Source organism: Peromyscus californicus, unplaced genomic scaffold, assembly GCF_007827085.1.
Source record: "Peromyscus californicus insignis strain IS unplaced genomic scaffold, ASM782708v3 Scaffold_21__1_contigs__length_65335640, whole genome shotgun sequence".
NCBI classification, from domain to species: Eukaryota; Metazoa; Chordata; class Mammalia; order Rodentia; family Cricetidae; genus Peromyscus; species Peromyscus californicus.
This window is the reverse complement of record NW_026294514.1, coordinates 17,250,447-17,273,831: the sequence shown is the minus strand read 5'-3', so window position 1 is coordinate 17,273,831 and position 23,385 is coordinate 17,250,447. Positions and strand designations below refer to the sequence as shown.

Here is a 23,385-nt window from a genome sequence, read left to right as displayed (position 1 = left end):
AAGTCCCAAGATTTCATCTGTTTCCAATTACAGTCTCATAGAAACATTAGGATGCTCTTACAGGAAGTGTGGGCTCTGGCTTTATTATTGTTGGTGGTAGTGGTGGTGACAGGGGTAGGGACTTTTGTAAGAAACCATCTGTCTTGTAGGATTGAAAGGAACTATCTGTACATTTTACACCCTCAGGGCTTTTAACAACAAAAACAGAAGCCAGGACTAATAGGTAGATTTGAGAAGTTCGTCTCACTTCTGCTTATGAGAATACATGAAGGGCTTTTTCATGAGACTACATGAAGAGCTTCTATGAGACTGAGTGAAAAGTAGGAGAAGTTGTGACTTTTTTTTTCCCAGCTGTGTGGGCACTAGCACAAAGAGAGGGTAAAAAAAAGGAAGACGATGAGACACTTGGTCCAGTCAAAGCAACAAGGCAGAGCTCTAAAAACAGACCTTAATGAAGGAGAAATAAATGAGTCACCTGACAGAGAATTCAAAATAACCACCAGATAATGGAACACGTGTAATAGGGAAGCAGGAAGGGGAATCACCTGAGGGAAGAAAGGTAGCCAGTAAGGGCAAGCACAGCAGAGAAACGGTAGTGAAGAAGGGGAATGAATAGGAACAAAGTTTAGTGCCCTGTGTGTAAAAATTCCATAATGAAACCCATTACTTTGTAGGCTAACCTAAAACATAACTTAAAATATTTATAAACTGCCAGAAAGACGGTCGATGAGCTCAGGCGAGCAATAAATGAAAAATGAGAGTTGTAACAAAGAGCAAAGTGTGTTGCATTAAGCAGAAATTCGAAAAGAAAAGAAAAATTTCGTGGAAGGACTCAGTGGAAAATCAAATCCAGCTACAGAGAGAGCATCTGAAGTTAGCCGGAGGAGAAAAGTAAGGAGTGAAAAGAGCCCGAGAGAGATGAGATGCTGTGGAAACACCATTGTACCTGTTACACAAGTTCTCGGTGCAGAACAGAGAGAGTCAGAAACCATTGTGACTGTTACACAGGTTCTCGGTGCAGAACAGAGAGAGTCAGAAAGCATTGTAACTGTTACACAGGTTCTGGTGCAGAACAGAGAGAGTCAGAAAGCATTGTAACTGTTATACAAGTTCTGGTGCAGAACAGAGAGAGTCAGAAAGCATTGTACCTGTTACACAGGTTCTCGGTGCAGAACAGAGAGAGTCAGAAAGCATTGTAACTGTTACACAGGTTCTGGTACAGAACAGAGAGAGTCAGAAACCATTGTAACTGTTACACAGGTTCTCGGTGCAGAACAGAGAGGGTCAGAAACCATTGTACCTGTTACACAGGTTCTCGGTGCAGAACAGAGAGAGTCAGAAACCATTGTGATTGTTCCATAAGTTCTCGGTGCAGAACAGAGAGAGTCAGAAACCATTGTGATTGTTACACAAGTTCTCAGTTCAGAACAGAGTCAGAAACCATTATAACTGTTACACAGGTTCCGGTGCAGAACAGAGACAGTCAGAAACCATTGTAACTGTTAAACAAGTTCTGGTGCAGAACACAGAGAGTCAGAAAGCATTGTACCTGTTACACAGGTTCTCGGTGCAGAACAGAGAGAGTCAGAAACCATTGTGATTGTTACACAGGTTCTCGGTGCAGAACAGAGAGAGTCAGAAAGCATTGTACCTGTTATACAAGTTCTCGGTGCAGAACAGAGAAAGTCAGAAAGCATTGTACCTGTTACACAGGTTCTGGTGCAGAACAGAGAGAGTCAGAAACCATTGTAACTGTTATACAAGTTCTGGTGCAGAACACAGAGAGTCAGAAAGCATTATACCTGTTACACAGGTTCTCGGTGCAGAACAGAGAGAGTCAGAAAGCATTGTAACTGTTACACAGGTTCTCGGTGCAGAACAGACAGAGTCAGAAAGCATAGCCAAAGAAACAACAGTCCAAAACATCAAGTATTGGAAAGACAGTGGAGTGCCAGAAAAATGAAGCCCTGAAGACCCCAAATTAGATGAACTCAAAGGAGTCTGCCACAAAACAAGACACATTATAATCAACTTGTCAGGAATCAAATACAAAAGAAAATTTTGAACATGGCAAGTGACCCTCATAACACGATAAACATATTTCTCGGGCTAAGAAATCATCTGATGTGTTAGAAATGCTGAAAAAAAAAAGAGCACTACCCGCCAAAACTATTATAGCCCAAATGCCATTTGGTGAAAGTAAATATGTTAGAGAGGAATACAGAAGACCACAATATTGAAATGAAGAGTGCATCCACTTGATGGTCTTGATTGCTCTTAAAAGGATATGGGCTCAGTGTTTCAGTCACCCAGAAGAGTAATCATAGACTAGATGCTCCAATAATTTCTAGTCTCTCCATCTACTACTGATAGCTTTCTAGCACATTTCTGACTTATATTTAAGTGAATAATTTTGCTATTGTGATTCTCTCTGGACCATTAGTTTCACAGATACTACATCTCATTAGTGCTTAATCTATGTGCTATATTACTTACACACACACACACACACACACACATCCAGGTACATATTTGTACATAGCCTGTTACTTAATCTGTTTATGAGCTCGCATGCGTGCATACATGTGTGTGCGTGCGTGCGTGCGCGTGTGTGTGTGTGTGTGTGTGTGTGTGTGTGTGTGTGTGTGTGTGTGTGTTACAAGTACAGATCAAGTAGTGGGCTAGATGGTGAGTCATATCTTCAGATAGTTTTGAAAGAGTGGAGCTTAGAAGAACAAGAAGAAAAACGCTTGTGGAATGGATCACTACTGTCCTGTTTCTGGATCGCTATATTTAAAGTTTTTACTGGGGGGCAGAAGAGGTGGCTCATCATGTCAAGGAGCTTGCTACCTGGACTGATGACATGTACTCCATCCCTGGTACCTGCATGGTAGAAGGAGAGAACTGAACCTGAACCCTGCAAGCTGCCCTCTGATCTACCCATGTGCTGAGGTGCAAACTCACACATGTGTGAACGCACACATACACAGGCAAACAAATAAATAAATAAACAATTCAATAAATATAATTTTAAATTTTAAAATTTGTATTACTTTTGAGAGAAAAATAATATATTAAAATTTGTGGTCTGCTGGAAAAAAATTTGGTTTGTCCAAGGTCCTTGTATCCCTGGAACAATGTGAGAGGATTCGTAGAGTAATGATGATTTGAACTCATCTTGAATCCCACAGAAAACAGTGCAGATATAGCTACAATAGAGTCCTATCACTATCCAAAGATTTTCTGAGTCTTCATTTTATGATCTCGTGTCTCTTCAGTTACATAATAATATGAGTTGACTGTGAAGTAAAATGCCAAAGTATGCAACTTTTCTAAAAGTTAGTTCATTAATATGTCCTTCACTTACCCTGTTTCTTACAGATGATCATTCTTGGCAGTTTAGGATGTTTTATTTTTAAAAAATTATCTACTCCTTCAACATGTTAGGGGATACTTAAATATAAATAAGAACAGATTTTAAAAAAATAAAAATTCTCTTGTTTTAGAGATTATAATACATCAAATTTTTTAACAGCAGCTACCAAATTAGTTCTACAACACAATAATCTTTATTATGACAGATTGTGGGGAACACTCATGTCTTTTTTAAAATTAAATATTTTTTAGTTTAATGTATATGTACTGTATTTACATCGCTTCTTCCTTCCTGCTCCCTCTTATCTCTCTGACCCCTTCCATAGCTACCTCCAGCCCCTGCTCTCTCTCTCTCTCTCTCAAATTCATGGCCTCTTTTTCTTTTGTTATTAATGTTGCCATGTAAAAAATGAACAAATGTATAGGTACAATCCACTAAGCCCATACAGTGTTGCTGCGTGTGTATGTTTCTAGGATTGACGACTTGGTATTAGATAACCAGTTAAAGAGCTCATCACTGGGGAAGACTGATTCTCCCTCTCTCTGGATAGCCATTAATTCCTTGTAGCTCTTCATGGAGGGGCGGAGCCCCATGAGATTTTCCCCATCCACATTGGCTTTTTAACTGGTGTTATCACTGTTTGGGTCTTAAATAAGACAGCCATATTGCTGAAATTTCATGGATACAACTTCCCTGTCATATATAGAAGACACAGTCTCACCGCAGATGTCCTGGTCCTCTGGCTTTTTCTACCCCACCTTCCATGTTCCCGGAGCCTTAGGTATAGAGGTTGTGTTGTATCATGGATCAACTGAGGCTGAGCTCCTCACAGTTGGTTATTCTTCGCATTGTGACAAGTTGTGGCTTTCTTTGGGGGGGGTCTCTGTCTCCTGTTAGCTGCAGGGAGGTGGTCTGAGAATATGGCTCCTCAACCAGCTGCACCAGTGTCACCTAGAACTTGCAGGTACAGATATGCTGGCTGGCCCCAGAGAGCCCAAACACGACTCTTGTGGCGGGGAGTGGTTACCCGTGTGTTTCAACACTCTTCAGGAGGTTATGATATACAGCAATGTTTCTGTGAGAGCACTCTGGGGGTGGGGGTGGGGCTCTCTGGTCCCATAGATTCATTCTAGCAGCCAGGATGGATGAGTAGGACAGACCATAGTAAGTTAAGAACAGGGTACCTTCTCTGTTGAGGGAAAGGGAATGGAGAGAAGATGGGATCTGATTCTTCTCTGCAGGTGACAGCTGTAGCCACAGAGACCTCTGGGATCCAGGAGGTCTATTTTCCTTAAAGGTTCTTTCTTCTGCTTACTGATTTCAGGTCCGCAGCCTTCAGTGGACGTGGAGCTGTACGGTAGAGCTGAGCAGGTGTGCAGGGCTTTCTCTGCCCTTGTGGATCAAGTCACCTTACCCAGCTCGGAGTGAAAAGGCATCCAAACTAAAAGGCCACAAGAACCTTTCTTCAAGATCCAAACTTAAAAGAATTAAACCTTGAGCATCTCTCTGAGTGGTTGACACGAGGGTATGAACTTGGGTTTGGGGTTATTTTCTTTAACCTCCCAACTTGTGTATCTTAGTTCTTCAACGTAGAGTTAAACTTTGAGGGCGAAGAAGTGCAGAGGAGGGGAAAGAGACCACACTAGCTGGAGTTTTCCTGCCTGGCCCACAGTCAGGACAAATCTCTCTCACCTGCCAGTCCCACAGCTACTCAGACCCGACCAAGTAAACACAGAGACACATATTGCTTACAAACTGTATGGCCGTGGCAGGCTTCTTGCTAGCTGTTCTTATAGCTTAAATTAATTCATTTCCATAAATCTATACCTTGCCATGTGCCTCGTGGCTTACCGGCATCTTCACATGCTGTTTGTCATCGCGGCAGCTGGCAGTGTCTCTCCGACTCAGCCTTCCACTTCCCAGCTTTATTCTCCTCCTTGTCCCGCCTATACTTCCTGCCTAGCCACTGGCCAATCAGTGTTTTATTTATTGACCAATCAGCAACACACTTGACATACAGACCATCCCACAGCAACACAGCAGCAGTAGATCAAATCCAGGTAGCTGAGTTTCCATCAGACAGCCACTCTATATATTTTGGTAGTAATCCTCAACTGTGTGATCCCCATGAATGTAAAAAACAACCTTCAAGTGTCATGGGTAGCACTGAATGAACAGCCCAGTTTTCTAGCTGATGTTCCTGTTAAACAGCAGGTTCAGCAAAGAACTAAGCACAGCACACACACACACACACACACACACACACACACACACACACACACACACACAGTGTATATAGAACTGCTGAAAACTGTTTCAAATCTGGGTTACCCCACTGTCATTTTTCTAGTTGGGATGCTGTAGTATAGGGATGCCATGCTCATGTTGGGAGAAATTGAACAAAAGATACATGGATGTCTTTGTACCGTTCCTTACAATCATATACATATCAACAAGCAGCTCAGATTTTTAAAAAGTGTTTCTTTCTAAAAACCCCACATGTGTGATGAGTTTTATCAAAGGACTTAGAGGGGTCCTCACCCCTGGGGTTGAATTGTTAGAGCTGATGTTTATATTGCTATCTAGAATAATACTTAACATCCTTTTACCGTTAGAACACACAGTTTCTAATTATCTTCTGTGCATTACTGTATTCAGTTCTCACGACAGACCTAAGGAGTCTTTAGCTTCTTTTATAAGAAAAAAAGAAGGCACAAAGAGGTCAAATGACTTCCAAAGTCTTTCAGCCGACACTTCATGCTGGATTTGAACCCTGTGCCTGGCTCTGTACTTGCCACTAATCTCTTATTTCTCTCAATAAATACTGCTGTGACTCCTACATCTTGGCCTTCAGTCCTTGTGACAGGAAGACTGATCAATCACTCCTAGGATTGCCTACGAAGGGCAGTAAGGCCCATGTTTAGGACTATGTTTTCTCTCAATCTAATCCCAATATGTGATTTTTTTCTTCTTTTCAGTCAACCATAATTTTTATTTAGCTTTTGCCACTGAATACTGTCACTTTCCTTCACGTATCATCCCAGAGTCTTCCTCATGAGCTTGATGAGCACACACCACAGCATAGGTCAGCACTCTATAGCTGCCCATTGCCTGTTTCGTACAGGCTATGAGCTAAAAGTGATGTGGTTTTTTGTTTTGTTTGTTTGTTTGTTTGTTTGTTTGTTTTTAATGGCTGAAAAGGACAAAAGACAAGACGATTTTGTGACACCTGAAGTTGTATGGATTCAAATTACAGGGTCCACATTTCACTGGACCACAACCTGCTGCGTTGAGCACTTACTGGATGGCAACCCTGCTATTTTGAACAGGTGTGGCTCTGTTTCCTCCAGTTCTACCTTGGCAGACAACCGTTATGGCAAGCAGCACAGGGCAGCCCACAGAACCAGTAACACTCATGTCCTGACCCTTTATGGAAAAAAAAAATCAATGTCTTAGTTAGGGTTCCTATTGCTGTGAAGAGACACCATGACCATGGCAACTCTTATAAAGGAACACATTTAGTTGGGGTGACTGGCTTACAGTTTCAGAGGTTGAGTCCATTATCATCATGGTGGGGCATGGCAGTATGCAGGCAGATGTGGTGCTGGAGAAGGAGCTTCGAGTCCTACATCTTAGAGGCAACAGGAAATGGTCTGTGACACTGGACAGTAGGTATCTTGAGCACATATGAGACCTCAAAGCCTGCCTCCACAGTGACACACTTCCTTCAATAAAACCACACCTACTCCACAAGGCCACACTTTCTAGTAATATATAGTGCCGCTCCCTTTGGGATTATGGGGGACAATTACCACAGTCAAAACACACACACACCCAAAACCCTGCCAGCTCCTGTTTGGAGCGCCACGATGAGGGAAGAAGAGAAAGCAGGGATGTTCTCCAAGAGCCACGGCCCTTCACTAGTTTGTAAAAGATAATGATCTTTTCAAAGTGTTTTCACGAATTTGATGAAACGCCTTAGAGAAAACAGGATAGATGCAAAGCACGAGCCTGTGTGTAAAAGTAGTCAGAGTGCTAGCTTCTTAATGTTCTCCTTCTCCCAGTCAACCAAAACCAAAGGCTGTCATCTCCCTCACTACCCCCAACAATGGCATCTCTCCTGCCATCCACCACCATGGCATCTCCCCACCCACCACCCACCATGGCATTTCCCTACCCACCACCCACCACCATGGCATCTCCTCACCCACCACCCACCATGGCATTTCCCTACCCACCACCCACCACCATGGCATCTCCTCACCCACCACCCACCATGGCATCTCCCCACTACCCACCACCATGGCATCTCCCCACCACCCACCACCAGCTCTTCTCAGGGGTCCATCCCATGTTGTTAAGACCCAGCTAATCCTCCAATGAAGCTGCATCTTCTGATAACCTTTAGACAACTTCTCTAGTTTGAGGAGGGCCCCAAACAGTGACACTTGCCCTGAGACTAATTGCTAATATATGTGAAATTCAAACTCCTTGTCAAGCATGTGTTTTAAGAGAAATATTAGAAATATGGGAATAATTTGAGGTAAAAATAGTGTCTTGTCTAGATCTCACAGGCAGTTGTTAATGGGGCTTTGCTGTGATGAAGCTCATTCAGGCCGATCGTTTTTCAAGGAAAAAAATATTGACAGGTTCTTCTTATATCACATCCACTTTCATTTTATTTTGCTTTTTGGTGCAAAGTATAACCACTTATAGAGCTTTAATATTTAATCAAACAGCAAATACATAATTGAAAGATAATTATGCTATCTTATTAGAGTTTGGACACGGTTCGTGCTAGTATTAAAGATTTAAATAAAGAGAATCCAATAACACCAGTTGGGAGCCAAAGCTTTTATTAATTTTGTTTTCATTAGATGAACGTTTTATTTCCCCCCGTGGTTTCTTCTTCATTCCGTATTCAAAACTATTTTCTCAGACAAGGTCGAGAGTCACAGACCATCAGTAAGTAATACCATTCATGCATGTCGTCCGTCCGTACCAGTTTCATAAGCAATGCCGCGGTCGGTTAATGGCTGGTGATGCACGTGGTTTATGCAAGCTAAATGTGCGTGGCCGTCTAGTTCATCAGTGATGCCAGGCCTCCCCAAGGACAGGAAGTTCTTTGGCTTCTGTAGACAGCGGAGTGCTCAGGAAGTAATCACCATATGAAGAGACTGGCTAGCAACCAAGACGCTGAAAAACGAAGTACTCTTAGAGAACGTGGCATGATATTCACCTCTGGACATTTACTTGACTTCAAATGCATAAATGATTGATAGGAAAATATTCTTTTTTTTTTTTTCTTTTCTTAATTCCAAGGCTCGAGTTAGCTCTGAAGGTAGCTTTGTTTTCTCTTTACTTCCGGCTTCTCTTTTCCACCAACCCTAGAGGCCCGCCTGCGCATGTGCACGCTTATCAACTCTCCAATCAGCTCTCTCTTCTTTAAGAAAGGGGTTCTTAAGAGCTGAGAATAGGCACCTGGAAGTAGAGAAAAGGAGCTTCATAAGGTCGCCACATTACACTGAGGTTAGTTGCTGTTCTTCAAGGGAAGAAAGATGTTTTTGTTACTCCATCTTCACGATTCTATATATAGGCAGAACATATATGTAAACTCGTCTTTGCGGTGTTTTCTGTCCTGTGAATTTTACTTCTATGGCCTGAGTTAAATAAATTACTGTCACTTATATAACATTTGTCAATTAAAATAGCGTGTGATTTTTAAAGTTTAAAGAGTCACTATATGTTTACTATAGAAACATCAAGCAAACATTTTAAACCTCCAATAACACAACCTTCCAGACAGGGTGTTGTCCTTATTCCAGAAACACTTACTCTGGGGTTTATTTAACTATTACCCTACTGTGGGCATTTGGATTATCTCCGTGGTTTTAATAAATAATATTGGGATGAAGAGTCTTGTGCCGCAGCACTGGCTGCTCCTCGTGACACTTCCTGACAATCAAGTCACAGATGGACGCTTGATGAGTATGCAACTTGGGGAACTCCGTACAGTAAAGCAGAGAACCAGACATTTGTGGATCTGTTCACACCAATGAAGCAGGGTCTTCTGTGTGTAATGTTTAAAAATAAGAACTATGGACATTTGTTAGGCACCTATCATAAACACCATAAGATTATATAAATCTAAATTTTAACTTTTCTCATTACAACTTCCCCCTCCCCCACAAGAAAAAACAGCTCACAATTGTTTGGGAGCATACAAACTGTCAGCCCTAGGAATGCAGACTGCCCCCCCCCCCACCTTTCTCCATCTTTCTTAGTGGCAAAGCAAAAATCTGTTGAAGAAAGTGTCAATTTTACACAGATAATATTGCACCTCAAAATCTTTTTATTTTCAGAGAAATCCTCATCTTCACAGGCTTATGAGTGAACCTGAAGTCTGCTGTTTTCTCTTTGGGAGTTATCAGTGTACTATCCTAAATCAATCAGTCTCTCGCCCTTGCCCTGCCCATCCCCTCACTCCCTCAGTCCCTCTCTTCCCTTCTCCTCTCCCCTCCTCCATCACCTCTCACCTCTTCTCTCCCTCTTGACTGCACCTTTCCAGAGTCATAACCTCATCAAAATTTGGAGATGGAACCTGGGTATATGGATCCTATTCAGGGCTTCCTTAAAAGGTATTAGTCAATATACAGCTATTATTAGTTAGTGTCTTTCTAGATTAAAAGTAATCTTTGGAATCTTTACTCACAACGTCATCTGCAGCCCTCAGACTTTTTAGAACTCTTATTCCCGGCCTCTTCTGTCCCTGTTTATCATTGCTATGAACAGCCATGGTGTCCCAGTCATTATTCAGCTCGGTCACCTGTTCTGGGGGTAAAGCTTTTCCAGTGTCTCCAGAATTAATAAACGCTTTTCATAGAGTCCCAGAACATTCGAACAAACAGAGAACAGGGAGAGACTTTGTGACCCATCTAATTCTTTCCATAGCCTCCTTTTTCTGGTGAAAATAGTAAGAATTAAATACACAAGTTAACTTTCCCAAGGTTCCATACTTATTTGATATCTTTCGTTTTCAGATCTGCTGATGCAATATTGACAAATGTTATATATTAAAAGCAGAATCTCGTGGATCACATAATTTAGCAAAACATAATTCACAGGAAGATTTCATAAATGGCTGTAAAGTAAATGTAAGAGCAAGAACCCTTTTGTGTATTACGTATGCAGTAATTTTAGTTATATCCTTATGTCCTAATGCTAGGATGTCCCTGCGAACTACAGGGACAAACACCTCTTCACCCCCTTTTTCATTGCAACTTCATAGCACTCCATCCCCAGGAACAAAAGCAAAATTCACTAGAGGATCTACCCTGGTACATTCAGAGCCAGCTTGAACCACTAGAGATTGAGTGAGGCTTCTTGAAAGGAAATCACAGTGTTCCTGTAACTATTTAACTTTCAAACATGTATCTCCTTGACCCGAGACCCCATCCTACTGTGATTAGACCAACCAAATGGAAAAATCTCATTTCCTGATCTTCAAACAATTGCTTGTGCAAAACATTAAAATAACTTTCATAGAGGGAAATGTTGGCTTCTGCAAATCAACTTCTCCTAAAGTTTGCAGACCAGCTGAGTCCATCTGAACTCTCCAGTGAAGAGCAGAAAGTGACTTCCAGAGCTGAAGTTTTAGAGGCATATTTTTTTTCATGTTCAGCTGAATACAATAATATTTCCTTCATTTATTCTGTAGACATGTCTCATAAATATGGGAAGTGGAGGCGGGATTTGAAAACAGTGGTGCCTTGAGAGGAACAGCTAACTCTGATGGGGTAGATGGGATCTTACACACCACCATCAGGGTCTTCAGAAGAAGAAAATATATGGTCCTTACTAATGGATGTTGATGCCTGGGCGGCTTCAGCTAGGTATGTTTTTAAAATACTGGTAACCAACCTTTAAAGATGGCCATCATGTATTTTCACTTCAGTAGCAAATCTGCTGAGAGAATATTTCATCTGAGAAGCAGAACTGGAGGAAGTTACTGTTACACCTACTTATATAAATAGTAGTAGAGGATTGTCTGGTTTCTTGGCTCAGTGAATCATGAGGAATTTTTAGTCACTGAGATTACAACAAACCATGTATTTTAGAAGCACCCTGGAAGAATCTTAGGAGAGAGCAGCTATGGAACTGTTATTGACAGATGTTTCTTCAACTGAACCATTTTAGAGACATACAACAGTGCTCACAATTAAACATTCACTAGTAAAGCTTAGTTATGCCTTGATTTTCCACCAGCACACAAATAATTCTAACTCCACCTAAACAGCCCTTGCTACTAGATTTGGAAACTTACGGATGGAAAAAGACACCCAAGAAGGAAGGAGGAAAAGTCTATGATCAGGTCTCAGGTGTCTCTCATAACTTACAGGGGCTCACTCGCTCAGACTCTAATGGAGTTAGATTATAAACTATATATATATATATATAAAACGTTTCTCCTAGACCTTAGAGAAGACTATATTTGAATTAGTATATGGTATTCACTGCGGTGAAAAAAGTCCCCCAACTTTCAAGAAGTTACAACTTACGCCGGGCGGTGGTGGCGCACGCCTTTAATCCCAGCACTCGGGAGGCAGAGCCAGGCGGATCTCTGTGAGTTCGAGGCCAGCCTGGGCTACCAAGTGAGTCCCAGGAAAGGCGCAAAGCTACACAGAGAAACAAGTTACAACTTACTAAAAATTAATTACTTAGTAGAAGTTTGTTACTTATTTGTGATTCATTCAAACAGCAACAAGGAATAAATATAGGGTCGTTGATATTTTTGCTCTTGGCGTCATCAATTAAGTGTCTCTCAAGATGCTCCTTCATTTGCATGAAAGTGATGGTTGGTTTTCTCTTTAAAGGGGGCAAGAATTCCCATGCTACAAATATCTCCCTGCCACCAGCTCCTACCCACATCTTATTATTTCCACACCAAAAAAAAAACACCAAGTTACATCAAGTTATCAATAAATAATAAATAAGTCTTCATTTTGGGGCAAGCCTTACATCTTTACATTGCAATTTATACATTGCCCCTCTCCCCCTTCCCTCCCTCTCTCTTTCTCCCTCCCCTCTCTCTCCCCCTTTCTCCCCCTCCCTCTCTCTCTCTCTCCCTCTCTCTCTCCATCTCTCCTCCTCTCTCTCCCTCTCTCTCTGTCCTCTCCCTCTCTCTTCCTCTCTCTCTGTCCCTCTCTCCCTCTCTCTTCCTCTCTCTCTCTCCCTCTCTCTCCCCCTATTTCTCCCCCTCTTCCTCTTCCCCTCTCCGTCTCTCTTCCTCTCTCTCTATCTCTCCCTTCCCCCTCTCTCCCTCCCCCTCCCTCTCTCTTTCTCTCTCTCCCTCTCTCTCTTTCTCCCTCTTCCTAATGACTTTTCACATGAAGTACTAGAGTGGACCCACTACATTGACATAAACAGCTATTCTGTTATTGAACTCTCCTGACATCCACCCCTTTAAAGGACTGTGTGTAATAATGGCTTCCCCTAGGGCCATTCTCTCTTCCTCACACATTAGCACATCGCACTTGATAGACAAATTCAACAGGCCAGGGCCATGCACCTTGTTTGATCCCCGAATGCAGCACTGTTGAGCTTTGCTTTTCTTTCTTTTCCTCTCCAGCCAGTTCCCTCCTTCCTAAGCCATGGTTCCTGGAGAGGACACAGTCTACGTAGATGTCCCAGAAGAGTTGGGCCAGATCCCAGAACAGTGCCCCATGCTTCAAGTTCTCAGATGACTTCAGGTAGATCATAAAATCCCAAAAGCCAGAAACAGTGTTAGAAACACGAGGCTTCCGCATTTCCAAGAGGAGCATTGAGGAGGACTCCCAGCATTGAGGATCAGCTTGGTTAAGAGCCAGTAGGTCTGTCTGACTGTGACAGAACACAGGAGACACACAGCACATTCCCACAATGAGCAGGGAGCAGGTGAGACTCAGAGGGCAGTGGATCCCTCTTCTGGTCCCAGGATCAGCCATGGTCCTGCAACTGTACACATGGAAATACATCAGTCCAGGCTTGTTTTCCACACCATAAGAGAAACGAGGTTGCCCCTGAGAGTCTCTGTCCAAGAAGAAACACACCACCATTACTAATTAGGAAGAGACTTCCCCTTCTTCCCATGTCACAAGCCTCATTCTCCCTAGATGACCTACTCCCAATCCAGGTTGTACACAACCAAGACAGCCAGGCTAAGAAGAATTCCCAAGATGTGCTCCTTGTGAGATGGCTAAGTGAAACTGTTTACCCTGGAATGCAGCTTAAAAGTATACTACACGAAAACTAAAATTCTGCCACATGGCTTTACTTTTTTATCTCTTAAATCCAGCCTTTTAAAAAAAAACACAAAACTACACTACATACAGTTAAGAATTTTATAGCTTTTGTCCTTATATGCTTTCATGCTCATAGTAACTCTTAGTTTTTAAAAGCTTTGAAAACTTACAAGACATTATAATAGAAATAAATCCGTCATTGATGGTTAACGTGTGGATGAATGTCTTTTGAAACTGAAGGACAAAGTAATGCTGATAAACATGTTGCAAGTCTAAATGCCATGCAATCCCGATAGGACTCTAATAAAGATAAGGCTTTCCAGTTTCTCTCAGCCTGCAATGAATCCCAAGAGTTTAAAGGACAATGGTTTGTCTCTCCCTCAAATTTTCTAGCTCTCGATGTCTATTGTAATAAAATCATCCGAACAGCCACATGTCACCTCTAACTGGTTCTTCCGTTCCCACTTCAGACAAGTGCAATGAGAAATTACACCCTTCAGATGATAGAAATTATAATTTCCTCCAAATTAAAAGTTGATCTGATTATTCCCCAACTACACAAAATGTGTATCGTGGTTAAGCAATTCAACATAAAGAAAGAAATATCGGAGGGAAACACACCCTGCTTACTTCCACATCACAATTAGTAATTATAACACCAGTAGACAGGCTCTTTCTTCTCTGCTCAGCGTCAGGACTTACGGAGGCACTGCTAAAGAAAGATTTCAGAACCTGTCTTTGAACATACCTAGCCTTGAAGGGTCGTGTTTGAAACAGCGGATCACTCAAAAATTTTAGTTTTATATCGTTTTCAGATTAGCTTTACTTGAAAAGATTGTATTTATTGAACTGAAATATCAAAGTCGCACCCAAAGGTTTTCTCTGTCCAAGTGTTGCCGCCTTGCTATCCAGGTGAAGTTTTTAGAAGGAGGAGGTGCTATCCGAGGTGCTGAAGTTGGCGTGTCCTGGGGCTTGTGCTAATAACCTAGCTGATAAAGACTTTTCAGAAAGGGGCTCCGTTTAGGAGCTTCCGAGGGGTGGGCTCGCTAACGCAGGAGTCCCCTTGTGCGCTCCGTTGAGAACCCAGTGCTGGCGAGTTTTGGTCCAGGCACCTGCTCTCGCTGCTTCACCCGCCCAGGCTGAGCCTCAGGGTCAGGATCTCGGCCCCCACTCACCTCGTCATCCCGCGCCTCTGCTGTGGGTCTGTAGGGCGCCGCTCTGCGCTCACCTGCACTCTCCGCGATCCCTCGAGTGCGCAGGAAGGACGCACTCAAGCTGCTCCTTAAGCAGGTGACTGTCCCCAGCTTCCGCGTCCTGGGTGCCAGCGTGCCTCTTCTTAAGCAGTGGGAGTGCTCGACTACGTCAAAGGACCTGCAAACTGCCACTGCCTCTCGCCCCCAAGTCCCGGTTCCAGTCTCCAGAACCCTCCTTGCTCCTCCCCCGCAGAGGTTTGGAGTTCAGAACCAGGGGGTTGGCTGCAGGTCCCCTCCCTAATCAGGGCCCACGCCCACCTTTTGTGTGTCCTGGCTCCCAGGACCTACCTACCTGGAGAGTCACAGCGCTGCAAAGTTGGTGCTCAGCTTGACTCCTGTCTGGGAGACAGTGGAGGCCCCAACCCGGCTTCTCACTAGTGCCTCGCCTGAGTTTCAAAGGGTGTGAGGGGAGGACTGCATGAGGTATTGGGGTCGGGAGAAGAAACAAGGGCAAATTCCAGCCAGACTGTGAATTTCTCCTATCCCCACTGAGGTCCTGGAGTGGATGGAGGCAAAGTACGGGAGGCTATGAACTCTTCTTCATCCTTGATCCAAGCTAGAGAGTCCTTGTTGTTTTTAGCCTGGGCTACTGAGGGTGTCCTTATTTTTCCCTCTCTGATTTCTCCCCAGAATCCTCGATCACCAAAAAGAAGCAGCTTGGATGGATTTTCTTTTGTTTTCCTTTCAGCTAATCAAGATCTTAGTCTCAAGATGAAGCCCATCACTTTCTCAAGGGCATTGCTGGGCATTGGCACCCACCTTAACTAAAACATTCCCAGATAAGGGCTCTCAGGTGAAGGGCCTTCCTTCCCATGTCTTTCCTAAAAGTGCCCAGCATCCTAAAAAACTCTTGTACTGTCTATTACCTGAAGGCTTTTGTGCCAACTTGACAGTATCCATGGTTACTTAGGGGTCTTACGGTGAGGTTTATTGAAGCCTCAGATAACTAGCCTCCTCCGGAGGTAACATTAAGAAAAGCTGTTTTCTTTCTCCCTCTGCATAAGCGTTTTGTAGCTTGATCTGCTTAAGGGGCCCCCTGGCAGTAGGATCAGGATCCATCCCTGGTGCATGAGCTGGCTTTTTAGAGCCTACTACCTATGGTGGAACACCTCACATAGCCTTGATGCAGGGGCAAGGGGCTTGGACCTGCCTCAACTAAATGTACCAGGCTCTGTTGACTCCCCATTGGAGGCCTTACCTTTTTGGAGGAGGGAGTGGGGTGGGTTGAGGGGAAAGGTTGGGGGACAGGAGGATGGAAGAGGGAGATCTGTGATTGGTATATAAAATGAGTTAAAAAAAACTTAATAAAAAATAAAAATAATAAATAAATAATATATCTTAAAGAAAAACAGAAGAGGAAGAAGAAGGAGGGGAAGGAAGAGGAGGAGAGGAAGAAGAAGAAGAAGAAGAAGAAGAAGAAGAAGAAGAAGAAGAAGAAGAAGAAGAAGAAGGAGAAGAAGAAGAAGAAGAAGAAGTCCAGTGGGGCTCTAAGTTTTCCCTTCTTCTCTCAACTGAACCAAGTATACTTCAGTTTCTGTCTTTCAACTGGGCAGATAATACCTGCTTCTGTTTGCCCCCAAGTAGGTGTGGAGATAAGACTGTGGTCTTGCTTTCTGGATATCAAGGAACGCACTACCTTTTAAACATCCTTACCAAAAAAGTGAACATTTTAGCATAGCCTGTGAACACAGACGTAGAGAGATCCTATGGAACCTAGCAAAGGGATCAGACTCTTGGTACTACTACCGTTCTAGGTAAAAGATGTTTTGATGGACTCTATAGGGAAAGCAAGTAAAAGACAGAGGTTAAAGTTAACACCAAGTTGGGGCCTAAATAATTGGAGGTTTGGAATTACCATTGGCTTAGAGAAGAAATTTGAAGAACAGATTTGGGAAAGTATGGGGTTGGGTGGGTCTTGCACATATTAAGGGTGAGATGAGTGACATCCAATGGAGATCCTATGTAGGCAGAGATATAGCAACTACAGAGAAACATATTAGATGGCTAAGAAGCCTGAATTTTGGATTTCATCAAATAGAGGCAATTGTTTAGACCATCAAAAATTATGGAAAGTAGGTTAATGATAGCCTGAGGAAAAACCTTGGGTAAGGTCAATGGTTAAGTAACTGAGAAACAGAGCTTAGAAGAGTCAGGGCAGTGTGTGAAACACTTGGGAGTTGATGAAAGAGATTTTCACCAAGTAGGAAGAAGCCAACTGAATCACACAGATTCAGTAAAAGATGCGAATAAAATGAAGGGAAGATGTTTCCACTTAATCTAAGAAAATAGAAGGTCATTGATGAGAATACTAAGAGTGATTTCATCTCAGTGTCAGTGGAGTTGTGGTGGGCAAAGGCAGGGATGGAAAGTTATTAAATGATAACAGTACCTGAGCCTTTCCCTATAGAATTTTGATACACAGAGAGAGGATGACAGGAATAGAGATTAGGGATTGGATCTTGGTCATAATCACAGCTGAGGTAGAGAACCCAATAGAGAAGCATCGTTGAGCATCGGGGAAGGGTGATTTAAAAATGTCAGAAATGAGAAGCAGAAGGTTAAGAGAAAAAAGAGGAGCCAACACCTACAAGAAAGGCAGACAGCTTGCATTCTGAAACAGGAAAGAAGAAAGGGTGCCTATGGGCATGGGTGTCATGGGTGATATGGAGGACAGGGACGAAGCAGCTGAGGGAGACAACTGACAGTCCCAATTTTTCTAGTGAAGGTCAAAAGTAAAGGAGGCAAGTGATAGGTAGAGAGTCCAGAGAGAATAGAAGAGCTCTGGAGTAACCATGGTAGGCAAGAATGGAAAGAAGGGCTGGGAGTGAAGACAGATTAAAAATCAAAAGCAAAGACTCAGATAATGTATGAGACCAGGAATTTGTAGTGTGCTACTTTGTATGCCTGAATAGTTTTTATGAGGCAGAATAACATAATTATGGCAATTATTCTCTGGATCCCAGTTGCCTGGGTTTGATCTGTGTGTCTTTCAAAGCTTGTCATAGCTCACCGACTCTCAGAAAAAAAAAAAAAACTTTTTTGTACACTTAACATGCCTGAGATCAGAATGTATCTGTCAACTGAAGCACCCTGGCAATTAGATTTGCAGCATTTCCTTTTACTTTTAAAAATAACAAGGTGTCTATGATTGATGGTATCTTTGAACTGATGCTACACCTGAAGAAATGTGATTAACCCCTATGAGACCATCCTCTTGCTTACAAAATGGGCAAAACTCTCATTCATGGTTTCCTGAGGATAGAATAAAATCATACACAGAAAACAGTTGGGAAGATGTTACATGTGGCAAAAATATGACAAATACTGGGGTTTTTCTTGTTCTCCTGGGGCGTTCAACTGACTGGAACAAAAAAGAAGAATGGTCATTATGACATGAAATCAGTCTGAAAATTCAGGAGAAGATGCTGATGGTAATAAAGATAAAGGGCGCTCGGGGATGTAAATGAGTTAGATAAAAAGAGGCAGGATAAAGAGAAAAAGACTGAGGCAATGAAGGAATCTAAGGGCTTCACTGAAGTAAGACAAGAGGGTATCAAAAGAGTGGAGAAGATGTTGGCCATCAGGGCCTTTGTGGTCAGGGATGGAGAGATTAGACTCCAATTGTACAGATGGAGTGACACTTTACTGAAAGAAAGGCCTAAGAAGAAGTGAATGTAAAGGCTGCTACCATTGCCTTCTACTTGCGTGTAAGTATGAAGGTAGTCAAACGGCCATCCTTGCTTAAAGACACTCAGACATTGCTCTCCCATCCAGATGGCCCCAAGCAGGTCTTGCCAATGGAAGCAAAGACTCTTCAAAGTAAAAATCTTAAGACACAGTGGTGGCTGCTCAGATACCTTTTTTTTCAATGTTATTACTTGACACTGGAACTTTTGAGTTTCAGTAAAACTTTTATACATCTACCCTAAAATAGAATTCATAGTTAAACATTCCTCGTAAATATAACTAAACAATTTGTACTTAAAAACGTAATTGTTGTTTGAATGTTTTTATTTAGACAAAGATCCTATCTATCACATACTCTATTACGATAAGTGTGTGTGTGTGTGTGTGTGTGTGTGTGTGTGTGTGTGTGTGTGTGTGTTTCTTTGTTTTTGTTTGTTTGTTTTCTAGACAAGGCAATGGGCAAAACTCTGTGTTTGTAGCCCTGGCTGTCCTAGAACTCACTCTGTAGACCAGGTTGGCCTCAAATTTAGAGATCTGCCTACCTCTGACTCTCAAGTGCTGAGATTAAAGGCATAAGCAACCACCACCCAGCTTATAATAAATATTTTATACTTCCCAATTTATCAAGAAAATTTGGAGAGATTTTTTAGATGGGAAAATGTATGACTTTTTAATCCCAAATGTGACTGTCGTAGTCATAATTGCTAGATAAACATGGTATCCCATTTCATGTAGTTAGCTTAGGGGAAACTGCCATCATACCATGTAAGTAAAAACTTTACCGTCATTGAACATATAGGTTGACATCTTCATGATGTCTTGTCCTAATGGTTTCAGTTTTACATACTAGAATCTCTCTACTCACATGTGGTTGGCACTTACCAATCACAAAATATCCTTTTATATATGTGGCCCTGTGTAATTCTAAGGAAGACATCATTTTGATCTTCCTTCTTTCCTGTTTTATTAGGTTACAATTTCTCTAGGGTTATTTAACTGGTAAACGTTAGAGTATGGCCTGTCTCCACTTAACTTTCTTCACTCTAGTTTATATGCCCTGACTAAGTGGTGTGCACCTACAGACACACACCCTGTCGCTCTCTCCTCTTCTTGATGTCTTTATCCTTATTTCTCTGTTTCTTCCCCAATACCAACTGGGAGGGAACACAAAGTGGTTCTGTAGACAGAGAAACATACATCTAAGTTCAGTTCACCACAACACCACTCTGGATTGTTAGAAAATATTGAAGAGGGGCTAGAGAGATGGGTCTTCAGTTAAAAAACACTGGCTGCTCTTCCAGAGGACTTAGGTTCAATTCCCAGCACCCACATTGAGGCTCAGTCTGTAAATCCAGTTCCCGGGGGCTCTGATGCCCTCTTCTGGCTTCTATGGGTATCACACACACAAGTGATACGTAAGATATACAAGCAAGCAAAATACTCATACAGATCATTTTTAAGAAAGAAATATTGAAGAAATGAAGGGTCATTTGAAATTATTTGCACTTAGGTGAATAACTGGTTTGTCTAGCTCTTGTTACCCAGGGTTGTTTGAGTTTTATGAAGTTGGAGCATACAGCTAAGAATGACTAGTTGAGAAGCAAATTGTAATTAGCTGAATGTGCCCCATGGGTAGATTTTCTGATTTTTGCCACTTGAAGCAATTTTCAAAGACATTAAAAGGGACTTCCGATTAATTTTAATGGAATCCAAGAGCGGTTATGTGGACAGTTTGCATCCTCAGCAGTACATTACGTTTGCAAATGATGGGGCAGTCTCTAAGAATGGGATGCTTCTTTAACACTTGGAATCAGAGAGTAAAACAAAAATTATTTCTCGCTCATTATTGTGTGCTTCTCCACCATTTGAAAATAGCAATAAACAGGAACAATTTCCTGGAAGGCCCATTGGGTTAAGTGGATGAGTCACTCCTTAAGTGTCATCCAATTCACAAGGACAAGTTGCAGTGCAGTAGTCAGATGATACTGGACATCAGTTCCAAAGGTGTGGAAGAGGAAAGTTACCCAGGGGTACAGGAATAGTTCATTCATAGATTCCTGACTGACCACGTCGAGACGCCTCAATGGTTACTGAATAAGAGCTGTGGTGCCACAGCTGTGGCAATAGGTGTTGCAGTGGTTTCTTTTCTGTGTGCATCCGTGAGAACTTAAATTTTTCTCCATTCTTTCCAGAAGCTCACAAAGCCCACAGGGACTCTCTGGCAGCTTTGTCTAGCCTTGGTTTTATTTATTCCAATGAGATCAGCAACTCAAGAGTAGTTATTACAAGTATCAACTTTTGAATTCATCCTGTCTTTTGGCCTCCTCATTTTCAAAGGACAACACAACTTAAGTGATTTTGTTGTTTAGACAGGGTCTCACTGTGTAACTCTGGGTGGCCCAGAACTCTACATGTAGAAACTACTGGCCTTGAACTCACAGAGATCCACCTATCTCTGCCTCTTGAGTGCTGGGATTAAAGGTGTGCCCCTGCATATCTACCCCTTAAGTGTTTTTGTTTCTTTTTTTTTTTTTTTTTTTTTTTTTTGGTTTTTCGAGACAGGGTTTCTCTGTGTAGCTTTGCGCCTTTTCCTGGAACTCACTTGTTAGCCCAGGCTGGCCTCGAACTCACAGAGATCCGCCTGGCTCTGCCTCCCGAGTGCTGGGATTAAAGGCGTGCGCCACCACCGCCCGGCTCGTGTTTTTGTTTCTTAATGTTGGTTTACCTAACAAGGCAACATGATAAGGGGTGAAGGTTTCATTAATAATAAGACTCTTTTTTCCCAAGAGTAATTAATAAAACACAATACAAAATCTCTACCTCCATACCATGTAGGATTCATAGCCTCAAAAAGAGTCAGGGGCCAAGAATAAGCATAGACTGCTGTGCAGAAGAAACATTTGTGAACAGACAAATGAGGACACACCTATGTGATGCTGTAGGAGACATCTTACGGCCTGAGCAGGGCTCCTAGGCTGAGGACCTCTTCCTTAGCTCCTGTGTGGCTAAGGATCTTTGTTCTATTCTCCTCAAGATTCCATGCAGTTTTATCCCACTTCTTCTAGCTACACAAGTATGTCTGCACCCCTCCCTGACCTTCCCATTCCTCCCAGAAAGTGAATGCCTTTGAGTGGGGACCATGTCTGTTTGTGTGTCAGTCTTGGTGGCAAACACCCAGATAATAATGGTATGTGTGCCTGAGTATGCACACCCTCATGAGTATGCATGTTTTTATATGTGCATGTGTGTGTGGGGGTGTCACTGAATGTGAGTGCGTAGGTGTTCCTCCATGTACACACACACACACACACACACACACACACACACACACACACACACATAGGGAGTCCATGTCCATTATTTCCCTTAATCACTCTCCACCTTATTTTTTGAGGCAGAATGTCTCATTGATCCCAGAGCTCATTGATTCAGCTAAACTGGCTTTCCAGCAAGCTTGGGCATCTACCTGCCTCTGCCCCTCCAGCACTGAGATTATAGATCAGTGTCTCATGCCAGCTTTTTATGTGGAAGCTGGTACTGAACTCAGGTCCTCACAATTGCATGATTGTATGGTAAGCACTTTACCAACTGAGCCTCCCGCTCAGCACAGATAATAATTTCTAAATGATGTTGACTGAATTCAGTTATGCAAGCAGCAACTTTTTTTTTATTAAGAGATTGTCTATTCATTTTACATATCAGCCACAGAGTCCTCTGTCCTCCCTCCTCCCACCCCCAGCCCTCCCTCTCAACCCACCCCCCATTCCCACCTCCTCCAAGGCAAGGACTCCCATGGGGAGTCAGCAGAGCCTGGTACACCCAGTTGAGGCAGATCCAAGCCCCTCCTCCCTGCACCAATGCTGCGCAAAGCCTCCCGCCATAGGCACTGGGCTCCAAAAAGCCGGCTCATGCACCAGGGATGGGTCCCATTCCTACCGCCTGGGGGTCCCCTAAACAGTTCAAACTAAACAACTGTCTCGCTTATCTAGAGGGCCTAGTCCAGTACCATGGGGGCTCCTCAGCTATTGGTCCACCGTTTATGTGTCTCCACTAGTTTGGCTAGTTGTCTCTGTACTTTTTCCACTCATGGACTCGATATCTCTTGCTCATAGAACCCCTCCTCTCTCTTGTCGATTGGACTTCTGGAGTTCCGTCTGGGACCAGGCTGTGGTCTCAGGCAGAACTCCAGGAGTCTAATCGATGATGAGCTCCGGGATTCCGATCGCTGCAATGTTTGGAAACTGAGCTTGGAATAGTGAGAGTAGTTGATCAACTTCGATGAATTTTCTTTCTTGTATCTTGGCAAAGGAATCAAAGTGTCAGTCACTTTTGTTTTTGCTTTGTTTTTTTTTTTTTTCTTCATTCAGTACTCAAGCTTTAATTATACTTTTTCTGAATGGGGATATTCCTTTGGTGTGGTTACAGGCATATCTTCTGAAATGGAATGGAATTGAAATATTGGAATGCTAAAAGTAGATGGCAGGTATGAACACACAAAGTTATTTCTCCCCAAATAAAAACATTTTATGTCCAATAGAAAGATTTAAGTTAAATCATCAAAACACAAGAAACATTCTACATCTAGTTTAAGATAATTTTTGTGACATGTTGTGTGAGCCAGGAGTGTCTTAATTCACAGAAAATCTGAACACGGTGCCTAAAGAGAAAGAGTTTGTTTCTCTTTTTAAGCCTGGAAGCTGCTGCAAGCCGCAAAAATATACAAAGTAGGATTTCAGCTGATTATGACAAAGCTAATACCTGGAAGAAGCCAAGGGCCTTCCAGAGGTCA

General features: G+C 42.6%; 2 protein-coding genes across 4 annotated transcripts in view; one reads left to right on the top strand and one right to left on the bottom strand.

Annotated features, from left to right (window-relative positions):
- Nucleotides 1–5,069, top strand: part of Dytn (dystrotelin) — a 51,663-nt gene extending 46,594 nt beyond the window's left edge. The window contains exon 12 of the mRNA XM_052749649.1: nt 4,701–5,069. Within this exon, the coding sequence (XP_052605609.1) occupies nt 4,701–4,804 (104 nt within the window). The 3' untranslated portion in view covers nt 4,805–5,069. The remainder of the gene's footprint in view (nt 1–4,700) is intronic.
- Nucleotides 5,070–7,684: 2,615 nt separating this feature from the next.
- Nucleotides 7,685–21,100, bottom strand: Fam237a (family with sequence similarity 237 member A). Of its 3 annotated transcripts, none has more exons than XM_052749652.1 (3): nt 14,526–21,100; nt 12,945–13,369; nt 7,685–8,857 (listed from the first exon to the last, which is right to left on the bottom strand). In XM_052749652.1, the coding sequence occupies exons 2-3, from the start codon at nt 13,357–13,359 to the stop codon at nt 8,706–8,708; spliced, it is 567 nt and encodes a 188-aa protein (XP_052605612.1). In that variant the 5' UTR covers nt 13,360–13,369; nt 14,526–21,100; the 3' UTR covers nt 7,685–8,705. The 3 variants fall into 3 exon arrangements, with proteins under 3 accessions (XP_052605612.1, XP_052605611.1, XP_052605610.1); XM_052749651.1 differs by having other exon boundaries at nt 14,832–21,100; XM_052749650.1 differs by lacking the exon at nt 14,526–21,100 and having other exon boundaries at nt 12,945–13,412.
- Between the last annotated feature and the right edge of the window lie 2,285 nt (nt 21,101–23,385).